General features: G+C 40.2%; 1 protein-coding gene across 5 annotated transcripts; it reads left to right on the top strand.

Moving 5' to 3' along the window:
* The first annotated feature begins 42 nt into the window (after positions 1-42).
* kansl1l (KAT8 regulatory NSL complex subunit 1-like) lies at positions 43-17,898 on the top strand. 5 transcript variants are annotated; one of them, XM_058622356.1, is made up of 18 exons: positions 43-200; positions 980-2,823; positions 3,122-3,201; positions 3,285-3,568; positions 5,546-6,529; positions 10,182-10,329; positions 11,151-11,240; positions 11,728-11,819; positions 12,294-12,465; positions 13,261-13,402; positions 13,605-13,736; positions 14,975-15,103; positions 15,232-15,335; positions 15,579-15,691; positions 15,918-15,978; positions 16,063-16,175; positions 16,710-16,821; positions 17,436-17,898. In XM_058622356.1, exons 5-18 carry the CDS (start codon positions 5,604-5,606, stop codon positions 17,571-17,573), a joined length of 2,472 nt encoding a protein of 823 aa, XP_058478339.1. In that variant the 5' UTR covers positions 43-200; positions 980-2,823; positions 3,122-3,201; positions 3,285-3,568; positions 5,546-5,603; the 3' UTR covers positions 17,574-17,898. The 5 variants fall into 5 exon arrangements, with proteins under 5 accessions (XP_058478339.1, XP_058478342.1, XP_058478341.1 ...); XM_058622359.1 differs by lacking the exons at positions 43-200; positions 980-2,823; positions 3,122-3,201; positions 3,285-3,568 and adding an exon at positions 4,292-4,506 and having other exon boundaries at positions 16,713-16,821; XM_058622358.1 differs by lacking the exons at positions 43-200; positions 980-2,823; positions 3,122-3,201; positions 3,285-3,568 and adding an exon at positions 4,293-4,506 and having other exon boundaries at positions 10,185-10,329.
* The last annotated feature ends 1,248 nt before the right edge of the window (positions 17,899-19,146 follow it).

The following is a 19,146-nucleotide window of genomic DNA, read 5'->3' as shown; positions in this document are numbered from 1 at the left end:
TAAATCACGCAGGTGTTTACAGCAGACAACAGACAACGTCGGTTCAATGCATACACGAGCGAGAAAATTATAACAAGACGGGAACTAGGTGGCGCTGTTTAATTCAACTGTCCCTGAAAGAGGGAATTTTTGAAAAAGGAAACAGGACTACCGCGGCGTGACGTCAGACGCCGAAAAGTTGGTCGCGTGCAGGCAAGGAGGTTCGAGGTGGCTTTTTCGATATGCTCAAAATTAGCCTTAGCTCAATGTTAGCCACGCTGTGGTTAATTGTCAGCTTAATACTGCCTTAATGTTCGCTTAATTATTTCAATTTCAGCCTTAGCTCAAGCTGTGTTTCATTGTTGGCACAATTTGGGCTTAATGTTTGCCAATTTGATGTATTTCAGATTTGCCTCAATATAATCTGAACTGTGTCTCAGTGTTGGCTTAATTGTTAGCTCAATATTAACCTTGCCTCATTGTTGTCCATATTTCACCATTATAAATAAATATTTGAGGCAGCAGTGACTGGAATATTCTTAATGTCTGTTCAATTGTGTCTTATATGAATTGGTTGCCATGGCAGTGTAAATAGGGCTGCAACAAAATTTTATTAGACTCATTTTCATATTTGGTCCATAAAATGTTATATGTTTGCAGTTTCTCAAATGTCTGAATGATATTCTCAGTTATTTTGGTTTCAATTATTTCATTGTTATATGGAGCAAGGAAATGAGGAAATATCCACATTAAAGATAAAGAAACATGCGAACCAATCAACCCATTATCAAAATAGTTAGACAAAGCAAAATTAAACAAGTTGACATGGCCGCTGTGCTATATTAACACACTGTTACGATCAATAACCCTAACCCATGTCAATACTATTGAATGTTTTTCACTGTTAAATGTTTAAAGGCAGATTCAGCGTTACAAAGTCTTGTCTCTATATCTCCAAACCTTTAATGTAGTCTTTAAGATACCAACTTTTTTTTTTAAGGAACAAACTTATTCTTCCTGCTCACAGAGACCTGGTCGGACTCAAAGACCCAAGACTGGTGAGTGACACATTTGGACAATTTTCTATTTCAACCAAAACTTTAGGGCTAATTAACATGATTTATTTAACTGATAATATGGCATTAATTTAAACACAAATTTATAGTGTATGTAAGTCTGGTACTGACATTTTTACACTTGACCATAAAAGCTTTTTTCTACAGTCACTTGTGATTATATGTTAATATCTTTATTGTTGGGTGGCCTTTTACACCAGTAAACTGAATGAAAACTTATCGCTGCTTATGTTTGTTTTGCAGATGGATGTAGTAGACCTAAAACTAATAATGTAAAATCACTAGTTTTCTCTTTGGAGTGTGAGAGCAGTTTACAAACCCTGTTGAAAATGGCTATTAAACACTGATATAAAGCAGGGAACATAGTAAGATTACATAGAATTTGTGCGGGTAGCCATGTTTTCAGTGTCTATTTTAATTCTGTTCTGGGTGGCCGCCGTGCCTCCACTCGAAGTGTATCAAGGTGACATTGTCCACTTTTCTGTGTGAGCTGAAAATGAAAGATGTTAATCTAGTCCTTGTTTATCTTTGTGGAACTGCTGAGCAAGTGCTTTGGAAGAATGAGGTTCTTGACTCGTGCAGGGTTTCAAGGTTCTTTGGCAGCCTGTCTGAGTAGGTGAAACAATCTAAAACTTGTGTGGTGTATTTCTTGAATGTGAAGTTCATTGTCTTCAGTACTTGGTTGTCGGCAACTGATTTGTTAGTCCAGTTGCCTACAGATAACTACTGAAGATTAAACGTGTGCCTATAAAAGAAGAAAATGAAATCAACACAACTGACAATTTCCACATCAAACACTGAAGTTTGTCCACTTCCTGTTGGATCAAAGTAGTTCCAGGGACCAAAAAAAGGTTGGTATATCTCCAAACAGTAAGTACCTTCTCTATGGGGTGGTCCCTAAAGTTCCTCTCTGGTAAACTCTTGGGCTACACATTAAATGATTCTTCCAATTTGTGTCCAGATCTTTTTCTCTCCCTGCAGCTTTCTAACACCTACTGCTGCAGTTACATCTGCTAATGGTAGCTGTATCCCGATTCACTGTGTCATTTGTTTGGCAAGATTTGTTTAGACTGCTGACAAAGTAGACACCTTAAAATACCCAACAATAAGACATCAAAATCATTGCATTTGACTTTCTCGGGGTCAGTAACCTGACCTTAACTTTTGGGAAACCATGCAAAATATTGCAAGGTCTTTGCATGACTTAACAGAATAAATACTTGAGCAACTTTATTGCTCAATTTGCTAAATCGCTCAGGATTTCATGAGCTGGTTTTCCTCCCCACAACAGAACAATGTAAATTGAGTTGAGTAGAAAGATGGTAAGGCCTTTTGTCCTTCCCCTTCTGTGAGTGAGGAAATCTGGCTGCAGATCCTGACTGAGTGGCATACCATGGCTGTGCAGTTTCCAAAATCAGACAAGGACCCATCTGGTTCTGTGACTCAGCCTATCATGGTATGCATTTATCTTCCTCCAAAACAATTGGAATGAGCATGTGTGTCATGTAAATCACTTGTTGACAAAGTGAAGCATTTGGTCAAATTGAGGTCAGGCATTTTCAGGTGTCTGCTTTGTCAGTAGTGCCACATGTTGCCGAATTGTGAAACCTCTGCCTCTTACAGATGTTACAGTGACAACAATGAGTATTGTAAGGCTGCAGGGAGAGAAAAGGAGATCTGAGGACTGGAAAGTGGAATTGATTTCATGCTTGGCAAGATGAGGGTATAAGAAGACACAGCTTTTCATCCAGCAAGCCAAGACATTTTGGTAAATATCATCCCAAATTGGTAGCAAACTGAGGCACCAAGTGAGTGGATATCTGATTTTTGCCGAGAAATCTATAGGACATGAAGCTTGGTGTTATTGAATTGTGGTTGGAGGCAGGGGTAGCTTGGCAAAATGTAGAATGGGAAAGGCAGGTAGAGATTGGGGAGGGCATCCACCGGTGAACCCTGACTGGATATTAGAAGACCTGACAAACTTGATCAGGTGAGCTATCTGAGGGTTTTTGTAATTCGTTTACCTTTTTTTATTGTGATTTATCAAATGCTACCTTGTTTTGAAGAAGTGATGAAGACTCCATGTTGGACACCACAACCTGGAAAAATCCTGTCCTGTGTGGCTGCGATGAGGACCTTTCCCAAGGTGAACGTCTCTCTGACACGGGATGTCTTCAGGTATATTCTGTGAGGTGGTACTCTGTTTAATCCATATTTACTTTTTTCCAGATGTAGGACTGCACCAGAGCCTACCAAACTATACACATGGCTCAATGGCTACTACATCATGGTCACAGATCCAGCCCTGAGATTTCAACACCTAAAGCCAGAGACTCATCCAACCCAGAACCCCCTGCCTTCACTGACCCATAACCACTCATCACATCACAAAACACATGATGCACTGAAGTTTCCATCTGTTTGAGGCAAACTGCTGGTCTTCCATCTAATAAGACCTCAGTGAAAACCCAAACCAGGAGTTTGGTCTGACACTTCCATCCGCAGCATTAGAGGTTTGTGTAAAGAGTTGTATTTTGAATGCAAATGTATCCTAAATTTCTGTGGTAGAAACCACTAGTATTGTTTTGTTTTTGTTAACCCAACATCTGACATTGCACAATTGTTTTCATCCAGGGACTGAAGTGGCTGCATTTGCTAGTGAGTCTTTAAAAAAAAAAAAAATCTCAGGTGGCTCTCTGAAACAAGTTACCCCATCAGATAGATGTTAGACATTTATATTTGACGTGGGGGACTGCAGCTGGTTGGACATAAACTGATGACGTTTGTCCTTTTTTAAAAATGGAGAACTAGTTTGTTTTTGTTTTTTAAAAGGTTGACATTTTAACATTAGAACATCAGAAACCTTCAGCTAAGGCAGGTTACTATGACTGGTTAAATCATTTATCGCAGTAGGTGCCCTTTTAATTTTCACCCCTGCCCTTCCAAATGTCTGTGCACGCCACTGAACAACAAATAACATTACAATTGTTTTCTGTAAGGCACTTTTATTTAAATAATAATAATCATAAAAAAATAAAAAATAAATTGTTTTCTGTGACGTCCACCAGATTCTTGTTCTACATGTTGTACTTAATTTTTAAACGTAGACGCCGTAACCGCAGGAAAATACGAGCAAGATGTTCACTTGGAGCGCTCTCGTGTCGGAGCTTGTGCAGAGAACTTGAAGGCATCACGAATGTGGTCCAGCCTCTCTCTGTCTCGCTCTCTCTCTCTCTCTGTCTGTCGGTGAGTGACTGACTGTGACTGAAGAAGTCAGTGTCAGGTTGCACAGAACTGAGTTGGACTCGGAGGCGAAAACGTCACGTTTCATTTGCTCATTTGTTACGGATGAGAAAACGGAAGTATTGAAACAAAATAGAGATGTCACGTTCAAAGCCCGTTGGAATAATTATCAGCGATGTTGAGGCAGTGATTTCTTTAGCTCCTGCAGGTGAGTGTTTGTGCTGTCCGTGTCGTTAACGTCCGTTACTGTTGCGCCTTACTGCTCCATCCACACATTTAAGTGACAGCTAATATCATGTCCGCACACACTTTACTGCTTTTTAACCACTCCAGACGAGAAGTAGCGTGGAAAATACGGCGACGCCTGTTTTTACAGCCCGACCGATATGGACATAATGCCCATTTCTGGGGAGTGAAAAAAGTTTCGACTAATATTTGTGACCAGAAAAGTAATTGAGACTTGCTATTTAAACGCTTAACCACTGACTCTATTGCACATCGTTTCTGTCTCATAAACGTCTTTGTTATATTATATTGTTCTATTTATAATATAAATATTTTTAAACGTACTGGGAAATGAGCTATGCTACAATACAGGAATACTTAATTGTCAGAACATGCCTGAAATTTGTCTTGCATCACATCACATGTTTTAATCATTTTCTGTCCACAAAGAAAAACCACAATTAACTTTTTGTCTCAAACTTGCACCCAGGAGCAAAACTCAATCTGCAGCTATCTGACATTTTATCATTCATATTATTTTTTATAAATCATGATCATGATTTTGGCCGTATCTCCCAGCCCTGAAGGAATTACTGGGAATTTAATGAAATCTTGAGCTTTTGTATAAAGTTGGCGATGTGAAATAGTTTGACATAAAAGGTAAATGTGAATTGAATCTGCAGAGAAGAAAATTGTCTTGAGGTCATGTGACTGGCCTGGAAAATTGGAATTGTGGGGAAGGTATGAGGAAAACCACAACATTCTTTGACTTCATGTGAGAAATAAAAAAAGTAAGTCCAACTGGAAAAATTCTATACACTTTTAACTGCTCTAGACAGACATGAGTATTTCTTGACATATTCCAATGGGCACAAATGCAACAGCGCAGATTAAACAGTGATGTGATGCAGCAGGTCAGGTGTTTGTTTTATACTTTCAAAGAGCTGCCGGTCTTCTACATATTTTTACTGCTGACCTCACGTTAAATCAATGTGTGAATCCCCCCCTCACTCTCATTTAAGGTGCAGTCTGTGAAGTTTGGCCTTGGCTGTCAACAACATCAGTGGCTCAGAAGGCGGTATGGCCCCAGCTCTGACTAAAATCCTGAAACGGGGCCATGGCATCCACCTGTCCTCACCTTCCTCTACTGCCAGAGTGGACTCAAATAAGGGGTCCGTGCTAAGTACTGAGTCTGGGTCTGACATCAGATTCACAGAAGACAACGACCCCCAGATGATGTGGTTGAACGTTTTGTCGTTTCCCTCTCTGGAGTCCTGCCTGCCCATGAGCTCCCTGAATGTCCCTGCCAAACCCATGTTTTCCTGTCAGCAGGCATCTGACAATCAGTGGTTCCTCTGCAGCCCGGCTTCCCTCCTCAGCTTCCTGTCCTTCAATGAAGATCAGAGAATTTCTCATCAGGAGGTCTCCTTCTTACCAGGTGTACCAGACATGTTTTTAGGCACTGTACCTGAGCACAATGGCCAAGAGGCTTGTCCTCTGCATGGCTTTGATGCTGCTCATGAATGTGGGCCAGATGGTGGTGATGTGCATCGCTCCCCTCTTACACTTAGTGCCGTTTCTCCTTCCGATTCCCGGGGGGACATTAGGTCCCAGGGTTACTCTCTCTTTTTTGCACCCCCACAGACAGTCTCACAGGAGAGAGCAGCCAACATGGGCTGTGCTCCTCCAGTTGCAGTGCAGTCTTGCGGTGGCAGGTTGAACGTTGACCAGCTGCCATCCAGATCTGTGCTGGAGGAGGCTGGTAGAAAGCAGCATTCTACACAGGCAGGGCTTTATGGCCAAGCTTGGAGCAAACCATATTTCCTTTGGCTAGATTTATGCACAGCGTCATCTTCCAACAAGGAGCTCAGAGAGACCACCTACCTTGGCCAGTCCGAGCAGAGAGGCCAGCAGGAGGCCTTGGACTATGAGACCACAGCCAGCAGTAGCTCAGACCAAGAGTCGGAGGAGGAGAGAACTTGCAACAAAACCATCACTTCACCTGCGTGAGTATCCAGCAAGAAGTAGTTTATATTTATCTGCATTTCCATTCTGATCAATAAGACCTTTCAAAGCATCGATATTTATTTCTCCTCACAGTCCATGCAGTGCCGTCTTAACCAACTCTATTTTGTTTTTACTACAAAATGTAGAAAAAAGTTTATGAAGTTCAGAAGAGAGAATGGACATAATGATTTCTGCTTTGAAACAGTAGTGTATTTCTTAATATAACCTGTGTGTATTGTAAGGAGCCATCGTGTTTACAGTGTGTAGCTCTAACAAATGACTGTCGGAGGTAAATGCTATGTAAACAAGTTAAAGAATTATACTTTTAAGAGGTTGTTCGCATCAGGATGAGATGAATATATCCGCTATCCTTAGACCCTCACATCTAAAGTGGAAAAACTGCACAAAAACCCTTGTGACTTTAACCTACTTGTTATTGTGAAAATAATAAAACTAACTCAAAGGCACCGCAGGCAAACACTGCAATTATACATATGTGCTGCTCTAAAACAATGGGTGTGTCTGACAAGTTTGCAAGTTACCAGAGCATTGTCTCTCATGGTTGACTTAAATCGATGGTGAATTGGTAAATATATGGGAAAAAAATGGAAAATATGTAATAAACAGCTACATTTAGTGTTTAAAACAGCACTACTATCACATTTCAGAATATTTTAAAGCAGGGTTGCCAAGGTTTCTGGAACTCCTGCACTGACTTGAAGCAACTCTCAGTTCAGGCCACTGAGAGGATCACTAAGTCAGACATAGTGTAACTGAGAGGATTAGCACATTCATTTACATGTGTTTGACATTATAATCAAACAACGTGGACAAATGTGAAGGATGACAAAATAATTGTATCGGAATAACTGTTGAAGTTTGGAAAACTTGGCTGTGTAAAGTGAATGAGGTCCACTGTGCCTCCACAGCATTATGCATATTTTTCTTGGCACATAGCAAAGTTTACAGTGTGGTTGTCATAAGTACAAGCTTCGTCCTCCCAGCTGCAAAGAGTGTTGTGACATTTTTTAACTCTGGACATGCACATTTCTCTCTCCATGCGGCAATCATAATAACTGAGTCAACAGAACTGCCAACTCTTTTTGCCCCAAGGGTAGGAAATAAACACAGACATGATGCCAGCAACATACCAGTCATTCTGAGCCATTGTGATTCAGCTCCTTGTCTTTCTAGTGCAAACGACTTTCAGGAATGAAACTGCGTATGTGTGGTTCATTGGACAGTCCTGCTTTTTTGTTTTGTTTTTTGCTCAGAGAATTCAGGATTTTAGGTTTGAGTTTGAACGAAAGATTGTTCCCTGGCCCTGGAATAATCTTCAGTTCAAACTTAAAATGTCTCTTTATAATGATTTAAAACAGAAATCATTAGGTTATCACTGAGACCTGCAGTTACTTGAATTATTTGACAAATGTATGCCTAATTATTACTGCCTTGTGCTGTGCTCTTCATCTATATTACTAACCCTCTCCAAGGAGTTTATGTTTTTCCTGCATTTGTTTGTTTGTCTGTCTGTGAAAGGCAGAGAATGGATTTCATTACATTTTCTGGGATGTAGGTTATGGCTCAAGGAAGAAAGGATTAGACTGTGATGGGTGATATGGATCTGGAGTCAGAATTTTCCATTAGTTGGTACTTAATCTCCGCCAACAAATAAATGATTACATTTTTGTTTTGATCCCGATCTGGAAAGTGACTGCCTGTGGGACATTCTCTTATTGCTTCCTCGAGATGTGTATTTGGTCCAAGAACTGTTTTATGATTAACTTTAATTTGACCAGCTTCAGTCATTTTGAAGGATCCGCTTAAGTTTTGTCCAAATCTATCCTTTTAACAAACAACAATGATATGTGCTTCACCAGTAAACCTCCCCTGGAGCAGGTTCCTCTCTGTTAAGGATATCCCTCCATGTTGGAGAGGGGACAGATTTACTTATAATGCCGGGGTCATTGTTTCTCTAATTTCAAATGTTGACATTGCTCTTTTACAGCAGTCCTTCATACCTACAGCTGTTGCTCATTTCCCAGTATGTTTAAATATACTGCATGAGAGGGATAAATGTCAGAAAGTTAAACTGTGGGACACACCCAAAAACCCTAATGCCACTACAAGATCCAAGAGCTGGTGTTCAAAGAGGGAAACCCATAAGCTAAGCCTTGAACTAACTTGCTGGGGGCTGGCCTTAGATTCAACCAAGATTTGGCTAAGGAAAGTAATTTATTCTTCCTGTCGATGGCAGCCAGAGTGTTGCAGCACTTGACCCTGCATTTAACCATCTGTTTCAGTGTTGTCATGATAAATAGTGTGTGAATTTTTCAGCTTGCACACTATAGGTACAAAGTCACCTTATCCTGTTGTCTCCTCTTCTCCTGATCCACATAATGCTTGGTAAATGTCTCTTGAATTTTTGTCATTATAGAGTAAGAAATAGCTGCATGGCAGTCAGATCAGGTCATTGTCTGTGTGAGTGAGAGAGAGCACCTACTCGTTATGCGTCAGTGTAAGGTTTAAATAAACTCACTTTTTGTGCTAGCGTATTCCTGCTATTAATCTGCAATGTTTCCCTCTACTTTAAATGCAAAGTAGGTGCAATTTTGTTAGGACAAACAAACCACGTTGTGATATATGACATTAAAATAGCCTCCTTATAATATCAAATATTATTGTATTGTGTGTGTATGTAGCTGCTTCCTGTCTGACCCAGCCTTTCTCCTCTGTCCTGCATCAGAGAGTGTTTGAAGTGGGGGGAGTTGCTCCCTTTCCTCGCCAAGGTCCAAGAGCACTACCATAGCAACACACACAGATTTGCGCAGCTATTCTTATCAGGACTTTGCATTGGCTTCCATTAATTTGCCTAAACGCAGTGTTATCACTAACTTAAACCATAACTGGTTAATATCTAACCTCCACCTAAACACAATTCATAAGAAATCAGGTTCTGCCTCATTGGGAGTGGGTTTTGGTCTCCATTAGGACTATTGGACCTGACAAGGTCAATGTTTGTGCCAGGAAATGTCCAAAAGAGGTTACAAATACGAGTACACACACACACACACACACACACACACACAGAAGGTGAATGTGAACTCAACAGCCGAGTGCCATGGAAACACACTATAGACACAAGCCATGTAAATCAACAGTGTTTTATTCTGTGGCCTAGATACACTTTTGTGCTGTTGATGCTAAACAATCTACTCTCAACACTCCACCACGACTGTGTCAAACTGGCGATACAGTGTGTTTGTTGACAGAGCTGCAGCACCACTGGTGTGAACGGACAAACTGTTTGGTCTGTCTTTACTCTCTTTGTGTCAGAGGGAGCCCAGTCTTTGTCTTCCCCCTTTTGTCTATTATTGTTTTCTCTGACACATATATTCCTGCCAGTTAAATTCATATACTAAGCTCTTCATACACTTCCTGTGGGTGAATTTCCATGGACATTCAAGGTTTTTTTTCAACCGCATTTGTTATCCTGAAACCGCTCTCACAGAACTTTCCTCTTGTGGGGTTGGATTTGAGTCTAAAGCCTTTTGTCAACAGTTGAGTGAATTATAATACAACATGGTAGTAACTGTCTCTCTCTCTCTCTCTCTCTCTCACTCTCCTCCACCACCCTAACCCTCCTGGCAGCAGCAGCAGCTGTAGCTGTGAGAGTCGATGGCTGGAAGAGAGAGCGGAGGTGGGCAGCAGCTGGAGCTGGTTGCAGCTGCGTTTGTCTGAGCTGGAGGGGAGGATACAACAACTGGTGGAGCTCCACAAGCACGTCCGCTCTACCAAAGTAAACATTACTCCTCTCTATTCACCTCAGTTTACAGGGTCTTGATAGATTCAGTTATGTGTTATTGTTGTTATTCTTGTCAACTAATCATGTCTAATCATTCATGCCTTTGTGTCCCTCTGCAACAGAATGAATTGCATAAGCTAGGTTTTCCCATTCCGATTTTAAATCTGTGTTAATCAGTTGTTGACCACTGGGGAGCAAAGAGAATCTAGTTTCATAAAAATGTTTATTATTGTGACTATATAATTGATATATATTTTATCCGTCAGTTTTGATGGCTTTATTTCATGGGAATAAACAGTGTAACATTATGTATAAGCTGTTGCCATCTTAAAATGGGTTATGTCAAGCAATACTAACAGACCTGCATGTGTATACAGCAGCACTGTAGGGGCAGATGCTTTTATCTAATCAAACTGCTAAAACCAGATCTTTTGAGCAGTTGAATTCACTTCTGAAACTTTATGTGGGCATGTCTCTCTGTTTTCAGTCACACGCCAACGGGTTTGCGGCAGCCTCGCTTTACTAGTTCAATGTTTCAGTTTGCCTCCATCTGTCTTTATATAAAGCAATCCCTTCCAGTGTGCAGGATGGGAATATTTCTGTGGATGTGAGATGTAAACACTGCTATACTGGACAATGAGACACATCCAAATGGATATGTATTTGTTAGGATTCACAGTTTTGAATTCACTCATGAAATGTGCAAATGAACTGCAAGGACCTGAGGAAAAAAAAGTAGTTTTTGTTTTACCTAAAGCACAACCACCTCCTGTTATGCTGTGTGTGCGTGTGTTCATGTGTTCTGTGTGTCGAAGGGTCAAGTGGTGCTTGCAGCATCGACGGACAGGCTGAATGACGCTGAATCTTGCAGCCCCACGCGCCTTCTTCACAACATGGAGAAGCAGGTTGGTGGGAGACAATAGCACACACTCTCATCAAATAAAAGCATCAAATATTTGTAATCACGAGGATTAATTTTATCCTTTTGTCAGGAGGTTCTCATTTAGCTTGTGACACATGGCCAGGAATGCAATAATAATATTTGTATGATTCACCTTTTGTTGTGTTTTTGAAGATAAAAACATTTGTGTGCTCATAAAGAACCTGTTAATACAGCATGTTGTGAGATATTGGATGTAGATGTGGATGTACAATACAGTATGTGTAAGGTGGTAGGATTTTATTACAAACAGCCAAACTAACCTAGTATGGAACTAGTCAAAATTGCACTTTAGTAGCCTGGATGGCAGTTGTCTTTGGGAAATCTGTGCTTTTAATCGTCAAACACTACTCATGTTTATCATCTTCTCCAGGTTTTGGTGCTTACTATTGTTTCTGTTTAGGAGATTTTTGGTAATACAGTACATTATTTGGCCGATGTTTTCATTACAGAGTGCCCAGGTGTCGAGTCTGATTCCTCCTCTCAGCTTTTCACCGCCCGCAAAACAAGCACAGACCTGTCGAGCAGAGAGAAGCTTCATAAGGTACAAAACACACATGAGGCTTTTTTTTTTTATACCCACGTGAAATAATCAACCCAAGGACTCCTAAACTCTTGATAACGATCAAATATGCTCTTAATTTTATTTTGGAGAACAAAGAATTACAGTTCAAGGTAGTTACAGTTGTGCTCAAGATGAAATGCATAATAAATCTTAAAGAAAAACAGATAGTTGTGCCCATTCACTTTAGGATAATCTGTCAAAACTGAGACCATGCTTCTTATCCGTAGTGAAATGAAACAGTCAGGTCCCATCTGTCCTGCTGTGTTTTTTTTACTAAGGTGAAGATAAAACCTTGGAACATAAGTAGATACTGTATAGTTTTATGGTTGTTAATGAACAGCATCTAATAGACCAAGACATTGAGAACTTTGCCCTTCTAGTGCCTGGTGCTCGTTGCATCATGAATCATGTCCCGTTACTTTAACATGAATTCCTCTGATCCTCTCTCTGCAGTGGTCTGAACGGGGGCAATGTTTTTGTGCCAAGCAGCATCAAGAGAAGCAGAATGGGGACCACAAGGCTGTACAAGGCTGACGTATCAAGGGGTTGTGCCCGGACCCGACCTTTGTTATTTTGCCAAAAGCCCAAACTGTTCAACATCTACAGCCCTGATGATAGTCAACAGGTAGGCCATGCCAGGGCTTCCATAGAGGCATAAGTATTTTTGTAGACCAAATTAGAACTAATATCTTGACAGCGCTCTCTAGCACTCTGGAGGAAGCCGATACCACATTGTCTTTATTATAACAACACAATGCTTTTCCACCAACCTACTGCTAAAAGGAAGTTCTTACATTTCAGGATGAGTCAATGGTTTATTCATCAAGAACAGAATGGGAAAGCTCTTGATGTATTTTCCTCTAGCAAAATGTACATATGATCACTGGTGATGTTTTTTTTTCTCTAAGCTAAGGAAGATAAAGTACAACAATCGATCAATCAAACTTTATTTATAACTATAACTCATAGCAATGAACCATGCTATATTAAAAATATTGAGTTGTCATAGTTGCACTATTATTGGCAGTAAAATACAGTGGTATAAATAGGCTGAGCAAAGTCAGCTACAGACTTTTCAAAAGAGGCTGATTTATTCCCAATACGATAATTTGCACTCATCATCCTCACATATACTTTAGACACTGGCATAGCCAAATTACATTAAGATGGGTTGAGAGATGAGGTCACTCCAATTATTATCATTGAATTGAATATTATCATTAAGTTTAATTCTTTATGCATTCCGATGGAAATTCCTCGGCTCCAGTCTGAAAACACTGATCAACATTTTTCCAATTTTTTTATGAACCAAACAACTACTCAATCAACAGATTAATTGATTATTAAAGTAATCATTAACTGCAGTCCTATTTTTCTTTTTAACTAAACCCTTGCTTGTTCTCTTCATCCTATTCCTCAGGACTCACTCTCATCGTCTTCATGTTCTTGTTCCTCCTGTGATCCTGTCGTCCTCTGTTCTGATCATGACGGCAGCTCCAGCTCGGCCATGTCCCTGAGGAAGCACACTTCCAGACCTCACTATGTGTTGTCACCTTTATTTGGTATGCAGTTAATCATAAACACTGATTGGCAAAAAAAACTGTTTAGTTTTGTTAGATAACACACTTGTGTGGACTTGCATACAAACTGTACAAAAACAATAGACGTGCATGCTTTTGATATGTAAATGTGTGTTGCCCTGGTCTCTGCTGATTATCTAACTAAATATTTCGACTAACTTAACACTGTGTACTCTCTACCCAGACACTCCACTGGCCCACGACTTACAGAGAACCTTTGCTGGAGAAGAATGGTCCCAAAGGCCATTAGTTATCAACGCCCATTCATCAGCTCCAGCCCTCCACCACAGATGTGAATCCACACCACTGCACAACAGTAAGATTCTTTTACTTTTCCAGCAGTGATTAAATGCTCTCTTCTCTGTGTGTTTTCTCTTACGTCCTGTTGGTGGTCTGGTCGTGTGCTCGTACATTTTCACTGACAAATTAAAACCTCTTTTGCTGTGCCATGCCGTACCTTAGCAATACAAGTACTTTGGAGCAAAAATGTACAGTCGTAAAACAGAAGGTTGTAGCTAAGGTTTCATTCTCTCATTTTCTCCCAAATATGATAAACATAATAAAGTGATATTAGAAAATAATCTGATGGTGTACAGGATGTCTGCCAAGGAGTTGACGTTGACAGATTTACTCGACTACTTTCGACTTTACAGAAATAACAGACTGTAGAATGTCATGATCGGCCAATCAGAACAGAGTATTCAACTAAGCCGTGCAAAAATCATGTTTAGATGCTGCCTGGTAGCAGAGCTATACCCCAGCTGCTCTGTTCAGTCAGAGAATTAGCAATATGACAGGGAGCATAATTCTGTGAATTATATTATATTATAGTATATTATATTATATTATATTATATTATATTATATTATATTATATTATACGTGTGTGGCCTTGGTGAAAAGACATCTCACTGATATCACTGAAGAAGATTGCTGCTTCAAAGGCCACTGCTGTGTCTGCTTGTTATCTCCCTGTGGACCATCATAATTGGCTGCTGCCATGTCAGACCTACCACTGGGCGTATACGAGGCTTCCAACTGAGCAATAGATAGATGTGGAATCAATTAGCATTTTAACAGCTTCAAATTCATTCATTCAGTCATTTACCTCTGCCTTTGGCAACAATGGCTTGCAGAGCTTGTAGAGGCCGTTGATGTTGTCTAGAGTCCAAAATTCATGAACCACAGCCTTCCAGGTTATCTAGGTTGACTGACCTTGTCGTATGGAAGTGTTTTGTGTTTAATGACATCAAAAAAGACAAGTACAAGACATTTCCTGTTTTTATTCTTTTCCAACAGCAAAGAAGACAGTCTGTCAAATAAACATAACTTAGAATTACAGAATGGCAGCCTGCAGTAATATAAGTTATCATTCCTGATTCCAAAGCTAAAACACAATGTTACAAATATTTCCAAAGGTTTTTCAAACTATATGTATCTGTATATATCTATTATCATTGTTTATTAATACACATGATTATGTAATCTAATTTTAGTGTCAAATTCTCTCTCGTTTTTTACCATTTCTAATCTCTTGTGTGTCTGTTTGTCATAGGTCATAAGCACAGGCAGCATGCGAGGCATCGTAAAAGCAGAGATATTGGTCTGTCCATCATCAGGAGTCGACGCAGAAGAGCTAATCACAGGAAGAGGAAGCAAAGACGCATCCGAATGCTGATAAAAGGTGTGTACACAGTGTGTGCTCACAGTTTACTGTAAGTATATAGTTAGACAGCACATGAGTAGTAGTGGTTTTGTATATATGAAGTGTTTAATCACAGCGTCTAAAATGTGTGTGTCTATGTGTCTTAGATGAGGATGATGACGATCAGTACCAGCCGTGGGAGCTTGAGGAATTTTCAGATGGAGTGCTGGAGGAAAGCTACACACAGTTTTCACACAAGCAGACCTCTCAAGTAATAAAACACCTTTTAGTCCCACATTATACATACTAATTAAACAGTCATTTACAGCAACAATTTATGGGCTGACCAGTTATTTAAATGAACAGATTACACTGGTAGTTAACTTTGATTACAATTTGTGACATTGGTCCAAACATGTCACTTGAACAGTACGTGTGCTCGATGTGAAAAAGGGCTTGTGTGTCTACAGGAACCTTTTATTACCCTCACAATGGCCGTGTTTTTCCTTTGTAGGGCTCTATTGTCAAATGCCATGGAGTGACTGTGTGTAGCGTCAATGACATCGTCATCCCCAGCTCACTGACTAAAGTGAAAAAGCTGCAGTACAAAGACATCCTCACACCTCGGTATGGGATAAAAGTGCCTCTAAAGGATTTGCTTGGATTAGATAATGTCACATTACAATGTACTGTGGTTAACACATGTATCTTAACAGTTTGAATAAATGTATTAACAAGCTATCTGTCACATTTTATATATAAATCATCATTATCATATTCAAAATGATTTGTTTTACCATGGAATTATTTTTCCCAGCTATCATTTTCCTCAGAATGTCATTTTTTTTTGCAGGTGGAGAGTGGTGTCCACCCAGTCTCTGATGGAGCACCAGGCGGACGATGAGGACGGACAGGTGAGGTCATTTTTAATTGTAAGGAATGAAGGGAAGTCGATGTAGTGCGCAAACATGTGTGTTTGTGTGTGTATGTATGCGCAGGTCGAAGATCTCTGTGATGAATTCTTTGGTCAGAGGCACATGGCTTTGGAGCACTGGGAGAGTATGCGCTGGTCTTCCTGGGGAAAGAGAAAACGCTGCAGGCGTTCTACAAGGTGTACACACACACACACGTTTTCACACTACACACAATAACTTCCATTCATTCGGACAGTTGTTGCAAACCTTAACCATAACCACACAAAATCGGCCTAAACTTATCCATTTCCTCAGAAATGACGTTATCCCTCATTAGGACCAGATTTTAGTCTCCATATAGACTGCTGGTCCTGATAAGGCCAGTTTTTTTTTGCCAGAAAAGGTCCTAAACAGATCAAACATACGAGTGAACACTTACACAGGCCCACAAGTGCTGCTCTGAAAACTGTCTCATCTGAGTGACTCCAAAATGCCTTTCCCTAGTATGCGTCAGGCAGCTTAGTCTTTCTCAAACATCAGAAATCACAGGCAGTGTGCATGACAGTATCTCATACTTGACAACAAGGAGAGATGCATTTGAGATTTAATGCATTTAATGCTGCACTGACTCTTCAGTGCAGCGGTGTAGAGTCAAGAGTTGGTCAACTCCGAGGTATAATCCATGTGAAAGAGGAATGTTGTGAAATCTCCCTGTAAAATCTCTCTGGCAGCAGGCTGTGTGACAATGGGGTCGGGATGTGCACATCAGGAGAGGAGAGTTCTGCGGAGTGGAGTGGTGCTCAGCTGGAAAATGGTGAACAGCCGAGCTCAGAGGAGTGGCTGGTAAGATCAAAAGCAACACAGCTGAAACCCTTAAACATCAATGGGCTGAAGGATACTGTTTTCTGTATTCCAGTCTGAGATGTAACTGTTATTTGTGCTTTAACGGAGAAAGGAAGAGATCACAAAAAATGTGCTGCAGGTTATGAAACATCTTATCTTTCCCATAACTGTTGTGTGAGCTATTAAGCCTGAAAGCATTCTTTAAGCCTTAATAGCCTTGGATTGATGATGCTCCATTGCAGTGCACTCCACTTTTTTGCTTTGATTGGAGTTGATACTTCACCAGACCAACATTTAATATAATCAACATTCTCCACACCGTGAATATCCCCCACTACACGGCTGCTGCACACTCATGTACCCATACAAACCTTGATAGATATATGAGCCATTTAGAGTGTCGGTGTGATGTGTCCTTTAGAGTCTGAATTATATACTCAGATTCATAGGGGTATTTCAGTCTTTTTTCAAAAGTAAATGCTTGCATCAGAGTATAGTTGCTTATATTTTGATGATATCGCATATTATGGTAGTCACCCATGTTAAATCTATAACGCATCACTGTGTCTGTAGCAGTGCATATTAAACTCCATGCCCTCTCTGTTCTCTGGCAGCCTCAGACTCCTTGGAAACCACGACTGTTTCCTTTGGATGAGGAAGAGGAAGAAGCTCTCCTCTGTGATAGAGCAGAAAACATTCCCTCATGTTGGTCACGGTCTGGTTCTGTCTCCTGCTCATCAATGAACTCTTAACTCCCGCCTCTCCCCAGCTTGGTCCTCAGGCGCTATGCTGCCCCCTGGTGCACACAGCAGGAACAGCTTAGGGAAAAGTGCCTTATTTTATTATTACCCTCTCATGTGAAAAATTTCCCATTTTTAATATATTTTTGAATATTGTGTTGTAGTTTTACGAAACTACTGTTGCTCACTTTCAGGTTTTAACCAAATGTATATGTATAAAAAAATGTATAACGGCACAACTGACCTGTTTTTTCCAGGTTTGTTAATTCTTTGTAGTTGTTACTAACTTTTACATATACACGCTAACTTGGAATAACATGAGTAAATGTAAACATTACGACTTTGCCCATCAGTGTTTTTTTTTTATTTTGGTTTTCCACATTCTGATTCACATTCACAGTCACCCACACACACAGGAGCTGAAAGATGATTTTTCCCAGAGTGAGAAGTGGATGTAATGATTCATTGTCAATTTCCAGGGTGAGAGTCTGGTGTAAGGTAGGATTTTAGCCCTTCCTTTGAAGAGGACGGGGACTAAGGGATTGCTTCCATCTGCCCACACATTATCCGATGGAGGAGCTGTGGAAAGACTTTCATCTGCTGTCATATGAAAAAATGGTATACATTTGAATTACACCATACTTGAACAGGATGTTGTACAGGAAACGTGCAATTTCTATATATTATTTCTTGTCAGATTCCAATATGTTGTTGTTTGACACCTGCTAAAGTACATCTTATCACTTATATGAGAATCAATACCTTGTCTGCAACCTCAGCCAAGTGGCACTGATGGGAGCTGATACAGGAAGAACAGATAAATGTGAGATTATTCCACTGATGTCAATGGTGATTATAGTAGAAATCAAGGTTCATTAGGACCAGGTTTAGCGACTCTGACAAGGTCATTGTTCATGCCAGAAAAGGTCCTAAAGAGGCAATGCACACAATAACTAACAAGGATGAGAGTCTGTGTACCCAGGATTATACATTAAATTAACATAATCATAGGATTCCTTGTAAGACAAGATGACACTGTGTATCCTGTGTTCTTGGGGAAACCTTTATTTAAAGGAAATTGCTTAGATACCAGTTTTGCAGTATCAGAAAAGCAGACCAGCTTAATTCTTCCGAGTCCATTTTTTTTTTTTGAAGTCATTTGAACTTTGTCCGGTCACTTCTTCCTCTGTGGATGCTGTGACCAAGAAGCCCTACCTTCTCTTCATGAAAGGTGAAGGAGACTGAACAGTCTCCTCTCCCCAGTAGGAGGTGTACCGAGGCACATCTGTCCAATATTTCGGGTCCTGATGTCAAAAATGACCTGTGGTGTCCACATGGGGGTGATATTGCGCCTTCAGTCAACATGTAAGTCCATCAAGCTATACTGTAACAACAGATTATTGCTGAATAAACTGATCCATGTAAAGAACTACAAAGAGTTTTTATGTTATATTTCTACGTGGTTAACTGCAACAGCGTGACTTAACTCAACATCCCAAAGCTGTATTTTTAATGTTGTATATGATGTACAATCATAGTGGTTTTTCATCTCTAGCCTGTGGTTATTATGTTACCTAAAAACAGC

This window comes from Solea solea, chromosome 2, assembly GCF_958295425.1.
Source record: "Solea solea chromosome 2, fSolSol10.1, whole genome shotgun sequence".
Lineage (NCBI taxonomy): Eukaryota > Metazoa > Chordata > Actinopteri > Pleuronectiformes > Soleidae > Solea > Solea solea.
The sequence above is the reverse complement of the archived record's forward strand: the minus strand, read 5'-3'. Positions and strand labels throughout refer to the sequence as shown.